The 12,729-nt window shown below is 45.2% G+C and overlaps 1 protein-coding gene across 1 annotated transcript in view; it reads right to left on the bottom strand.

Moving 5' to 3' along the window:
* Positions 1 to 3,595, bottom strand: part of LOC125427872 (aquaporin-2-like) — a 43,148-nt gene extending 39,553 nt beyond the window's left edge. The window contains exon 1 of the mRNA XM_048487434.1: positions 3,530 to 3,595. Within this exon, the coding sequence (XP_048343391.1) occupies positions 3,530 to 3,580 (51 nt within the window). The 5' untranslated portion in view covers positions 3,581 to 3,595. The remainder of the gene's footprint in view (positions 1 to 3,529) is intronic.
* Between the last annotated feature and the right edge of the window lie 9,134 nt (positions 3,596 to 12,729).

The raw sequence follows: 12,729 nt of genomic DNA, 5'->3' as shown, positions 1-12,729 counted from the left end.
AAAACTGGGGCAGGTCAGCTCAGCAACTGATTGTGGCCTACAGGCTTGAAGCCTGCAGTTTAAAGGTGGACCCAGGCGAGGCCAGCATCAAACGAACCCATGGTGTTTGGGGGTGAAGTGAGCCCAGCTGGCCCCACTCCCGAGCTTATCATGGAGTTCAGGGTGGGGTAAGACCCGCTGGCCAACAGAGGCATACCTAGGCAAACTGGATCCCTGGGCAAAACCTGAGTTTGATGCCCCCCCATGGGCGGCCACCCTCCCCCACTGTGACCAAACAATGATTTTTTCCACCAGGTCATTTCAAAGTCACCATCACATTACAGAACATCCCCCAACTCACAAATCTGAACACAGCAATGGGCCATGCAACACAGCAGAAACAATTTTTTGAAAACATTTTCAAAATGCTTTCAAAATGTTTTATTACTGCTATGAAAACATTTTATGGTGTTGTATCCAGTCCCCTCAATTGGGGAAAACAGCATCACTTTCAATGTTATTTAAACTGGGGACCCCAGATTCTCCCTTTAAGGTGGATTTAAAAGGAGAATCTGGGTCCCTAGTTTAAACAAGTGATGCTGGAATCCATCGCCAAACAGCATCATTTTCAATGGTGCTTAAACTAGAGAGCCCAGATTCTCCTTTTAAATCCACCTTAAAAGGAGAATATGGGGTCCCCAGTTTAAACAACATTGACAGTGATGCTATTTTGGGGTGGATTCTCCCCCACCCTGAAACAGCATCACTTTCAATGTTAAAACTGGGGACCCCAGATTCTCTCTTTAAATCCATGCCGAAGGGGGTGGATTTAATAACAACAACAACAATAACAACAACAACAACGACGACAACAGGCATTGAGAGAATAAAAGAAAGAAAGAAAACAAGCATTGGCAGGAAGGGAGTGGATTTGAAAAGAGAATCTGGGGAAATTTAGGGGGTGCCTGCTGTCAGGGGTGCAATTATTAAGATAGCAGCACCAAAATTTCAGAGTATCTTCATGAGACCCTACTGATGATACCACCCAGGTTTGGTGAAATTTGATTCAGGGGGTCCAAAGTTATGGACCCTCAAAAGTGTAGCCCCCATCTCCTATTAGCTCCCATTGGAAACAATGGGGGATGGGGACACTCCCTTTGGGAGTCCATAACTTTGGGTTCCCTAAATCAAACCTCACCAAACACAGATAATATCACCAAGAGAGTCTCCCAAAAAATCCCTGAAATTTTGGTGCTGCTAGCCTAAAATCTGCGCCCCCTGCAGGCCAAAAACGGAAAAAACACTGAAAATACAAAATCCCCCACAAACGAACCTGCAATTTTGTCGCCCACCACAAGGTGGCGTCCTGGGCAGCTGCCCACTTTGCCCAATGGGAGGAATGCCTCTGCTGGCCAACATTCAACTGAAACCCTGCTGTGAACTCAATAGAACTCGGGGCAGGGCACAGTTGTGAGGAGGCATGGCGCAGCTGTGTGTGTGTGGGGGGGTCAACACCCAGAGTGAGACCCAGGCGCTGTCTTCAACAGCTATGCCCCTGATTCTGACATTATCCTTTGATGTGTAGATTGACTCTCAGGGACACTTCCTTCCTTTTTTTTCACATCTCCACTTGTATGCACACCTTCGCCATCTTGCAACCACAACGGCAGGAGGCAGGTCCTGTATCTCCCTCCATACTAGCTCGCTAAACTAGATGAGGAAATTATATTTACTCTGTCTTATCCAGAAATTGAGTTCCTATGATATATTAGTTTGAATAGATAAAAGGCTCAGTAATTTTGTTTGTGGCACACAGAGAGTCTAGATAGGCTTTGCTGCGCACAATCGCCTTTGAGCACACTGCTGAACTACCAGATACACGCACAAATGATAGCGGAGCCAGGAGAGAATCCCGCTCCTGGACTATGTCTGAACTAAAAACGATTGGAAAATTTATTTCTGTCTTGTATTTGTTTAGGTAGGAACTGATTTGTATTAGGTAGAAATAGGATTTGTAAGTTTCCCTGTATTTGTGCTTGTATGGAACCTCCTTGGCCCAGGGCAGAGAGCCATCTGCCCCACCCACCGAACTTATCCCATTCCGTGTTAAAGTCCCTGATGCACACGGACAAGGAAACCTCTAGCCCGGAAGCGCCTTGCCACTGCCTAATCTGCGTCCAGCAGGCAGATAAAGGGGACTCCACGTCATCGCTCTTGGCTTCCTGACCCCGGACACCTGGAGAAAACCTTTGTGTGTCCCCCGCCAGTGGACACGTCATCGCCTCGCCCTGCTCTGGCGCGAAACTTGAGAAGAGGATGCATATCCCGGACACTGATTTGGTTCCTGCGTAATGTTTGCAAATGAATGATTGGTTGTTTGAATGGTGGTGGGCTGTCTGTGATTCTCCCGGGCTCCCGGAGGGAGAAAGTGTATAAAGGGATTGCATAAGGCTGCTAGGCAGCGCAGTGTTAGTCGCTTGGAAGGGAGGTGCTGACACCCAGGTCCAGCATCTCAATGAAATCTCTCTTTATATATATCCGGAGGCCTTGTCGGGTCTTGCTTGAGGTTCCTGAAGAGCTGCCGAGAGCCTTGGGATATGCGCCTCACAAGAGCAAGGGGAAGGAAAGTGTTACCCTGAGCAGCGCGGTAACACACACACACTCTCTCACACACACTCTAACAATAGACTCCATCTTCCAAAGCTGCCATTTCCCTCAGGAAAAAATTATCTTTGTAGACTAGAGATCAGCTGTAATCCTGGGAGAACTCCCCACCTTGAGATGAGCAACCCTACCAAGTGCAAATAAATTAATACACGCAAAGAAGAAGTTATACCCTAGGACAGTTGGCAACCTACAGGCTCCTCACATGAGTCGTATAAATTGCACAGCCTATTGACATTTGAATTGTCTTGGATTTTCGCAGTCCTGTTTGTTCACCTCATGCTGCACCAGCACTGCAGAATTACAAGAAGGCAGAATTATCGAAATCCCTTTCTTCTAATAAACGGTATTGGCATTTCAATTCCACGCCTGCATTGAAAATGCACAACAGGAGAAACCGAAACAGTCTCTCTGTGTTTATGGTGGTTGCCCCCCCCCTCCTCCATTGTGCTATCTTTACAAATTGCAGGGCTCCCTTGGGCTGTTAAACAAAGACTAGTATCTCTTTTTAAAGGTCTTCTTTGTCACTAGATGCAATGCAATCTCTATCATGTGTCATTCCGAAGCAGTTGTCACAAAGAGTATGTGTGTGAGAGAAACAGCAAGATCATTCCTTGCAGCCAGGAAGGGAGAAAACTCCACAATACCTTTTTCTCAGTCAGGGTCCCCCCACCCCCACAAGAGGTCCCCCCACTTTTCATAAAGCTTGCTCATAATTTACAGAAGTAGCAAGATAATTATGACCTGATCTCTAGAGAAAAGCATTGGGCCAAATTCAGAGACAATATTTTTTGCACAAATACTAAACAGCAATGCTACCTTTTAACAAGTTGTGAGGCAGGATCCCCTAAAGAAAATGCAGATGATAATGATGTTGCTAACATACCTTCCAACATTTCCTTGCAGCATATGGTTTTATGCAGCTAACAAAATACATGGTGTTTTAAAGAGCGAGACGGTAAAACAAGATTTGTGTTAAGCATATACGAAGAGCTCTGCTGGATCAGATCAGTGGTCCTTTTAATCCGGCCAGGATTCTGTTTCCCATAGTGCACCACCAGATATCCTGGTAGCCCTACAGGCAGGGCATGGAGGCCAAAACCTCTGCTACTATTGCCCTGAATGCCAGCAACTGGGATTTAGAAGTTCATTGTTACTGAACATGGAGGTTTTATGTAGCCGTCATGGCTGGTACCTATGATGTGCTTATCTTCTATGAATTAATCATTTGCAATTGGATCCTTTTGCCACATGGGAAAATCCAGTTGCAAATTATTTCTGTAGCACTGGAACAGCACAATATCCAACACTGTATGGATACTATCTGAGAGGGAAATAAGTGGCAAGACTAGAATATTTATTTATAGACGTTTGAAAGGACCTGGTGCATTACAGGAAAGTACATTTACACGTACATTATGGGGCTTTATTTTAGTGGTGCCATTGATCCCTCCAAGGAGTGTGTCTTTCACCATCTCTCCCTGCTGCCGCTAACCACTCTGGCTCATTGGAGTTTCCCTGCTCTCGCTAACTGTGGGACTTCCGGGATCTTTGGCACTACAACTTGGATGGCATCAGTACTGAAATCTCTGCCTCATAGGAACCATACCCTTGCTGAGGGACAGAGCACAAGTGTGTAATCAGCCATAGCATGTAACTCATTCTCTAAATCCCATTTTCCCCCCTATTGTAAATCTCCCCTTCCTCATTCTTTCTGAAACAGAAAAAATATAAAAGAATTGTAGTTGTAGCTGCTTCTCAATGCGCAGCCATGACTGTCTGTAAACAGAAGAATAAACATGAGACCCAGCAGTACCTTAAATATAATTTGTTCTAACAAACATTTGGGAGTCAGGAAGCTCACTTTGCAAGATGGATGAAGTGAGCTCTGCCTCATGACACCTTATGCTGAAACAAATGCTGTTAATCTTGAAGGAGCCATAGGACGCCTGCTTTATTCTGTAGCTGCTTCTAGTAGTTTGGGCTCAAAACAGAAGCCAATGGTTTGCAATAATGTAGGGAAAGTAGCTTGAGGAAGGCAGTGCACAGTCCTGATTCTTCTGTGCTTCAGCACCATAGTGTTATACGAAAATTAACTCACTGTGGGTTATTTGCAACTGATGTAAACCTGTGCTCAAAGAATAGTGTGTGTGCAGACAGTCCGGTGTGTAGTCAATGATGATGCAATATCTCCCATCCCTGGTGTATCTCAGCCTGGTAGTCTAAAGTGCAGGAAGGAGAGAACTTTCAATTTCTCCGCATGCTCCAACCATTGCCTTCTAGCCTACCCCTCCCGTCAGAGCCTGCTATCTTCATTATACATATTTTTAAATAACTGTGGTTCTTTCAAAAGCATAATTAACTTGGGTATTTTTATTCAGTACTTAAGCTTCAACTGAGCTAAAATGAACACTAGGCAGCCATGTGTTAATTGGGGGGGGGGGGGTAGCAAGGAAGGGGCTATAACAGTTGGGCTTCTTAGGAGAGAAGGAAGCCAGAAATATAACCTGTCCAAGATAACAAGCCTCTGAGTGGCCTTTTCTGAACTTCACTGTGACAGGAGGCTGCCAGAGCGGAGCGTCTTCCATTTTATAGCTGCTCTTCACTGCAGGGATTCAACACCAATGACAATGCTCAGTTCTGATAATCTCCAAAGCCATTTAGGGACATCTAATCTGGCATTATATAAGCAGGAAGGCTAAAACTGTTTGGCAGCCTGTGAGGGTTGCCAATAGGCCGGGAGAAAAAAATGTCTTGTCCCTTTAACAAATGTCTGGCAGCCGACAGCTGAAGCTCTTTGTGGCATGAAGTATCATAGAATCATAGAGTTGGAAGAGACCCCAAGGGCCATCAAGTCCAACCCCCCTGAAATGCAGGAACACATAATTAAAGCACTCCTGACAGATGGCCATCCAGAACCTCCAAAGAAGGAGAGTTCACCGCTCTCCGAGGCAGTGCATTCCACTGTCAAACAGCCCTTACTGTCAGGAAGCAGACAACACAAATACCATCCCATTAAGTCTCTATAAATGGGATACAACATTTTTTTCTCCAGTCAGCAACATAGGCATCCCTCAAGAATCCTTGGGTTAATTTCCTTTCATTCACTCTTCAAGGGCCAAATGAGACATTACAAGCATCTTAGTCCCATGGATCTCACATATTGCTAAGACGGGCAGGGGGAAACTTGCACATGATCGTGGTAGCCAACTCCAGCTTGGGAAATGCCTGTAGATTTGGGGGCAGTGCCTGAGAAGGGCTGTTTCCTGAAAGGGGAGCTGAGGGGGGCTGTGCTGTCATGAGTTCACTTTCCACAGAACTGATCTCTCTCGTCCGGAGATCAGTCACAATTGCAGATCACCAGCCTCAATAATGAGATTGGTAACACTGCCGGGTGTGAGTGAATGCTGTCAGCTCACCCCACCTCGCATGTCAGTGACCTCTCCTAGCGGTTTTTAATTATTTTTTTCACTAGAGAAGCTTTGAAAGCAGCTTCATCATGGAAAACAGCCTGAGGTGGGGGTGGGGGGTTTGCAGGTGAGAATCAATTACACAAGAGAGCAATTAGGCACCCTGCTATCCATATTCCTCAGCAAGGCAGTGATGTAATCCAAAGCAGACTTAGGGGCGTAGCTGCTGCTAGAGCTGGATGAGTTCCACCCAGTTTACCTCCATCTTTGTCCTTATACTTCTCCAGTGAATTCTGGAAGTCATAGTTCCTAGAATGCCTCACATTAATAAATAAGCCCCTCCCCCCCGCCAGACCATTAAGTTCGGCATCTAAAATGACCAAACTGTACCACCTGTAGTTTAAAACCACTCAGTCCAGAATTCTACCAACTCAATCTACCGTCTTGTTCTCCGTAATGTACCTCGGTAGTAAATATCTGAAATTTGCCTTAAAAAAATGCTAGCCTATTCACGCAGATAATTAACTACATGTAAATATTTGTGTGTGTGTGTGTGTGTGTGTGTGTGTGTGTGTGTGTGTGTGTGCGTGTGTGTGCGCGTGTGTGTGTGCATGTGAGGGGTTTTAAAATGTAGTTTTCCGAGTTGCAACTTGAGGTGACAGGTGCACTCTAGAATTCACCACCTCTGTCTTCCTCTTCATTCTGTTGAGTCTATAAAATTGATCTACTTGTTGGAAAAGCATGAGATAGCTCCAGGGAAGCTTGCCACTGGCCTTGCTGCCAGTGGTAAGCATGACTGGGTTAAAAGCACATCAGATCTGCAAAGCATCAAGAACTGATGTTTACCCCAGCAGTCCAATGATCACATCACAGTGCCTCCTTTGGAGAACATTATGAGATAATTTAATGTTACCAGTTTTTGTTTTGTAATTAATGCTGCAATACTTGCTTTTACTGGTATATTATACCACTAGTATATTTTAACACTGTGTAATTTAGAAACATAGAGTTGGAAGGGATCTCCAGGGTCATCAAGTACATCCTTCTGCTCAATGCAGGAAAAATTCACAACTACCTCTCCCCTGCCTGCCATCAGTGACTGATATTCTATGCCTAAAGGATTTAGATTTTTATCCATATTGTTTAAATTTTTAATTATGAGCAGTCCCCAAAAACCAAGTATTGATTGAGAGTGCAGGGTGAATGAATGGTTTAATAGATGGACAAAAATGTTGAAACAAATCGAGAATCGCTGCAAAAATTCTCGTAGCAAATGTTTCTGATTGCAGAAAAGGAACTAATGAAAGCCAACTGCCATCTCCAACTTTTTAAAAATTTTGGTTTAGCCGTCAAGAGATTAAAATCAGTTCATTTTCTTCCTCTAATGACACATTCCCCCTTCCCACTTCATCTTGTCAAAACAGTATGCACCTCCTCCCCAGAAATACACACCCATTGTTCTGATGTGTCTGGAACATTTTCTGCTATTATTACAGGTTTTTCCAAAAATATCCTGATCTTCTAACATAACAATGTGACCTGAAGCACACAGCGTAAAAGCTTTTCACATCATTTATTCAACAATAAAAAGTCAGTTTATTGCACATAAAAACTTTGCTACCACAGTCATGGACAAAGCCGGGGGATGGGGGGGGGGGCGGTAGGCACAGGAAGAGGCAAGCATCACCATACATAACATAGTTTCACATATAGAACAGTGGGAAAATATTTTTACTGATGCATGTGCACATGGAAGAGAACCACAGTCTCTCTGACATAAGCATTTTGTCATGTGTGCACATGGGTTTGGCTCCAGACTATGGGCAATAAATGTTTGTCTGTAAAATTTGCAAAGGAGTAAAAGAATCTCATGCATATAAATGCCTCTCCACTTTTGGAGGGGAAAATATATCATTTTAGGATTTTCCCTTCACAACAGATAACTTGTGCTACAATTGTGGAGACCACAAGTTTCGGGAGGACTGGTTAGTCCCCTACTGCTGCTGCAACAGGGATTACAAAATTATGTATTCTTGGGGGTCACTCTATCCTGTATGTAGGTAAAGATGTGCAAGCACCGGGTCATTACTGACCCATGGAGTGATGTCCCATTAAGACATTTACTAGGCAGACTGTTTACAGGGTGGTTTGCCATTGCCTTCCCCAGTCATCTACACTTTAACCCCAGCAATTTGGGTACTCATTTCACCAACCTCGAAAGGATGGAAGGCTGAGTCAACCTTGGGCTGGCTACCTGAAACCAACCTTCAGGTAGGAATCGAGCTCAGGTCATGAGCAGAGCTTTGACTGTAGTAGTGTAGCTTACCAGTCTGTGCTACTACTAGGCTCCAGGTACTGGCCAGTATTTGCCACACCAATTACCCTCAGAGGCGTAGCTCCAAGGGGGCGGTGTGTGTGTGTGTGACGCACTGGGGCACACCCCGTGGGGATGTGGTGAGGGAGTTCCAGGGGCATGGCAGGGGATGTTCCGGGCGGGGGCGTTCTGGAGCGTTCCGGGGGCCGAGGACGCACCAGTGCACCAAGTGCTTTCCCCCCTTGCTACGCCTCTGATTACCCTCATAATTTTAACAAAGTTCCCATCATTTATCAACAAAAGATTCCCTGTTGCATGCATTGCATACAAAGGTGTGTTTACATTTTACCAAACTTTATATACAAAGAATTGCCCGTGTGGAGTAGTGGTTAAGAGTGGTGAACTCTGATCTGGAAAACTGAGTTCATTCACCCACTTCTCCATATGAAGCCTGCTGGGTGAGGTTGGGACAGTCACAGTTCTCTTACAACTTTCTCACCCAGATGGAAGCAGGCAATGGAAAACTACTCTCGTCTTGAAAATCCTCTGGAGTTGCCATAAATCAGCTGTGACTTGACAACACACATACTGTAGAATATTTCTATTTCTTGCACAAAATTATTTTCACTACGAGGCTGTGGGAAAACTTTATGCCATTCAGATTTGATTCAGAGTTCGGCAGGAGAAGAGATAAAGCTGCCCCTGAGCTGAGTCTAGGCCACAAGCTGCCAGTGGGCCCTTCCTGCTCTGACAAATAAATATGCTAACAGCATTGCCCTTTTGAATAATCCTGTCAAAAGAACAAGAAATGAGCCACCTGCAACCTTTCAGAGGCCTCTCCGTTCCCAGGGCTTACACAGCCTGAGGTATATGCAGGGGTGGACTGGTCATTAAATTTACCAGGAAAATTTCTGTGGGGCAGCTATCCAGGAGGGTTGTTTATCCTTGAACTGCCCTCCCCAGTCCCATTCCTCCTTCATCTATGGGGCACTTGGTAGGAACTCTCACAATGCCACTTGTTGCTAGCACACCCCTGAAACAGTCACATCCCATAATTTGCGTGACTCCATGAGGTATCCCCGCATATTGGCCAAAATGAATTACTGGTCCTTGTTGGATAATTCCTATCAGAGCATCCCTTATGATACAGACCTGTCTAGTGACCTAATTAATTTCATCTCCACTCTAAAAAACTAGTTTCTACCATGGGTAGAAAAGGGGTAGATTTTAAGCATATAAGGACCTGCCACCCTGAAATAAGTTTCAATCTCGCCCCAGGACCGGCCTTCCACCACTGTGGTGCAAGACAAGATTCAGGTCATCTTCTCTCAGGACTGTTCTTGACCATTTTTAGTCAACATATGAGCTTCTTTCTCCTCCAAGCCACACTTGGCTCTCAGCCCAGCTACAGGACATCCCTGATGATCTTGCTCATTCCATGAACTCACTTGGAGCCCCACTGTTGTTATCTCTCCTCTCTCTGCTGGCTACTCACTATGGCTCCCTCTCTCCTTTTGTCCCTGGGCCTTGCAACTTCTCTCAACCTCCCTTTTCTGATAGCCTTACGAGGCTAACTCTCAAAATACTACACTGGTGCTGCCTTTTCTCCTTTCATTTTCATCTTAACCATGATCTCTCTCTCTCTCTCTCTCTCTCTCTCTCTCTCTCTCTCTCTCTGGCCCCTTCCGCACACGCAAAATAATGCGTTTTCAAACCACTTTCACAACTGTTTGCAAGTGGATTTTGCCATTCCGCACAGCTTCAAAGAGCACTGAAAGCAGTTTGAAAGTGCATTATTCTGCATGTGCGGAATGAGCCTCTCTCTCTCATGTGTGTTCCAGCCCTTTGCCCCCCTGCCTCATCTTTTGTTTTTCTCTTGGAGACATCACATACATGCAGAGACCTAGTGCCAAGAGGGCGGGGTGTGTGCGACACACCAGGTGGGAGGCGTTCTCTGGGCATGGCGTGGCGGGATGGGGGTGTAATGTTCTGGGGGTGGGACGGGGCGTTCCGGGGGCTTGGAGGGGTGTGTGGCGCATGCGCACACCAGGCACACTTCCCCCTTGCTCCGTCCCTGCATGCATGCCCACAGGTGGGCTCCACTTGGACTAATGATAGGTAGACATACCTAGCTAAAAAGAGATTACTCACCACTAGGAATATTTAAACTGACATATGCTGGGTGATTTGTTTTTCACAGCATTTCTCCTAACTGTATTTATTACAAAACATTTTGAAACCAGTTCCCTTTTCTGTGCCAGTCTGTTCTTGCATTCATAAAGATCAACTTCAGTTCAATTTCCACTCACCCTCTCACTCTTTCCCAAACTATCACCCCAAGATTGCTCCTGTATATATATAGTCTCAGGATTCCATAGACTCAGGTTAGGAGTGTGTCCCTTGAATCAGAGTATCTTTTCCTATTCTCAGCCTGAGTTGGACTCCAAACTATGAGAGCCAATGGGACACATGGAAAGGACTACTAGGACTGACTCTGGGTTGCTGGCTGCATTGCTTGGAATGGCAGTATATTTCCTGGCTTTTTTTAAATTACTGGATTGGAGACCAGCCCAGGCACTGACAAACTGGCCAGTTGACAACTCTAGTTCCATGTGTTGGGTGTAACCATGGATCACAGTGAGCAGGAACCAGATGGGAATTTTGATCTGTAGAATTTGTAAGGGAGCAAAAAGGCCATTTTTCATGCTGTGCCTATCCACTGAGTCAGCCTTCATTGGAAGAATGCAGCTGGGTAGCTGGAATGTGAATACCATCCCACGTTGCCCCTGCCCAGTTAATTGCCCCAGCACGGCACATGCACCTGTAGAGGATGGGCTGAATAGCTAACAGGCAGTTAGCTATTTATGCTGTTTTGATCTGCAGAACCGGCTGTTGCTGGTTCCACCCTGGGAGGAACTCCGGGGAAAAGGTCAAGATAGAAGAGGATGGGTTGTGTATATCTCTCTTTATGACAGAGCCCTGTATCCCAGTTTTGCCCAGTTTTTTCTTCCCAGCAAACCAACACAAAAAAAAAAAAGGAGAAAAGAGGCTAGGTAAATAATGGCAGCTTTTTTGTCCAGTAAAGCCCCTGTGTGTTTCACTATATAAGCTTCATCAGGGGGGTCAGAGTTCCTTTGTGATGATCCTGTCCTCAGCAATTGAGTTGCATACACACTGTGAGTATAGCTGAACCTCTGGAAAGTGGTCCCCACGCCAGCTCATTCCAGCCTTTTGTGCTCCACATAAATTCAGCCTATGAGAGGACGTTTCTCACTAACTGGACCTTGTTTCCACCCCCAAATTGAAGAACAGTTTGGATTTATTCCCTCCTTTTCTCAAAAGTGAGGAATCTCAAAGCGGCTTACAAACTCCTTCAAACAAACAGACACTTTGTGAGGTACGTGGGGCTGAGAGAGTTCTGAGAAAACTGCCACTACTAGACCAAGGTCACTCAGCAAGCTTCATGTGGAAGAGTGAGGAAACAAACCTGATTCTTCAGATTGGAGTCCACCTGCTTTTAATCACTACACCACAGTGGCATTTTGGCAGGACAGACTCTAGTCAGAGAGCTGTTCTACACTGCCCAGCTAGTGCTGTGCATCTTTGACTTGACAGAGAGCTGCATGCAGACAACGTTGACCTCCCAAACACTATCCTCTGGTTTCTCAATTATTGCCAGACACTTGTTGGAGGTAGGTTTCAAACCGGGAATGCGTGGCTTCTCCTCACTCTACCATAAACATTTTGCTTCGCCTACTGAGATTGTTTTTTTGCTTCCTGGCAAGTTCCTTGGTGTTTCCTCGCAAGCAGAAATTCCAAATTTGCTTTAAGATTTTGCTTTGGGTTCAGTTCAGCAGCAACCTATGTTCTAGGCAGGAGAAGAGTCAGAGCTCAGTGACAGACTGCTCGTCCCATGGGATGTTTTCCATAAGCTTTCAGACAGATTTCTGATACTACAGGAAGTATACAACAGGATGCAACAATAATGGACAAAACAATATTGCTCAGGTTTCTAGTCTTCAAAATACATAAAAAGTCTCAGATGTCTTGGCAGAATTTACATTAGGAAGCTCAGGCAGCGCTATCCAGAGTGCATCTCAATCTAGAGTTCCTTATTGATGCTGGAAGAAAAAGCAGCAACCTTTATCATTCATGTACCAATAGGAATAAGAAAAGTGAGGGGTATTGCAATGGCTGTTAGATCCTGGGGATCGTTCCGGAAAAGGTCCTATTGTCATTAACTAATTGAAGTGTGGTCATGCCATACGCCCTGCACAGCTGGGACAGAAAATTACAAAGCTAAACAACACAAATCTTATGCAATAGAAACAGCTTGGTTTTTTCTTGCACATCTTACTCACC

The sequence above is a fragment of the Sphaerodactylus townsendi genome, linkage group LG03, assembly GCF_021028975.2.
Source record: "Sphaerodactylus townsendi isolate TG3544 linkage group LG03, MPM_Stown_v2.3, whole genome shotgun sequence".
NCBI lineage: Eukaryota > Metazoa > Chordata > Lepidosauria > Squamata > Sphaerodactylidae > Sphaerodactylus > Sphaerodactylus townsendi.
Note: the sequence above shows the minus strand (reverse complement) of the source record. Positions and strands in the feature narration are given on the sequence as shown.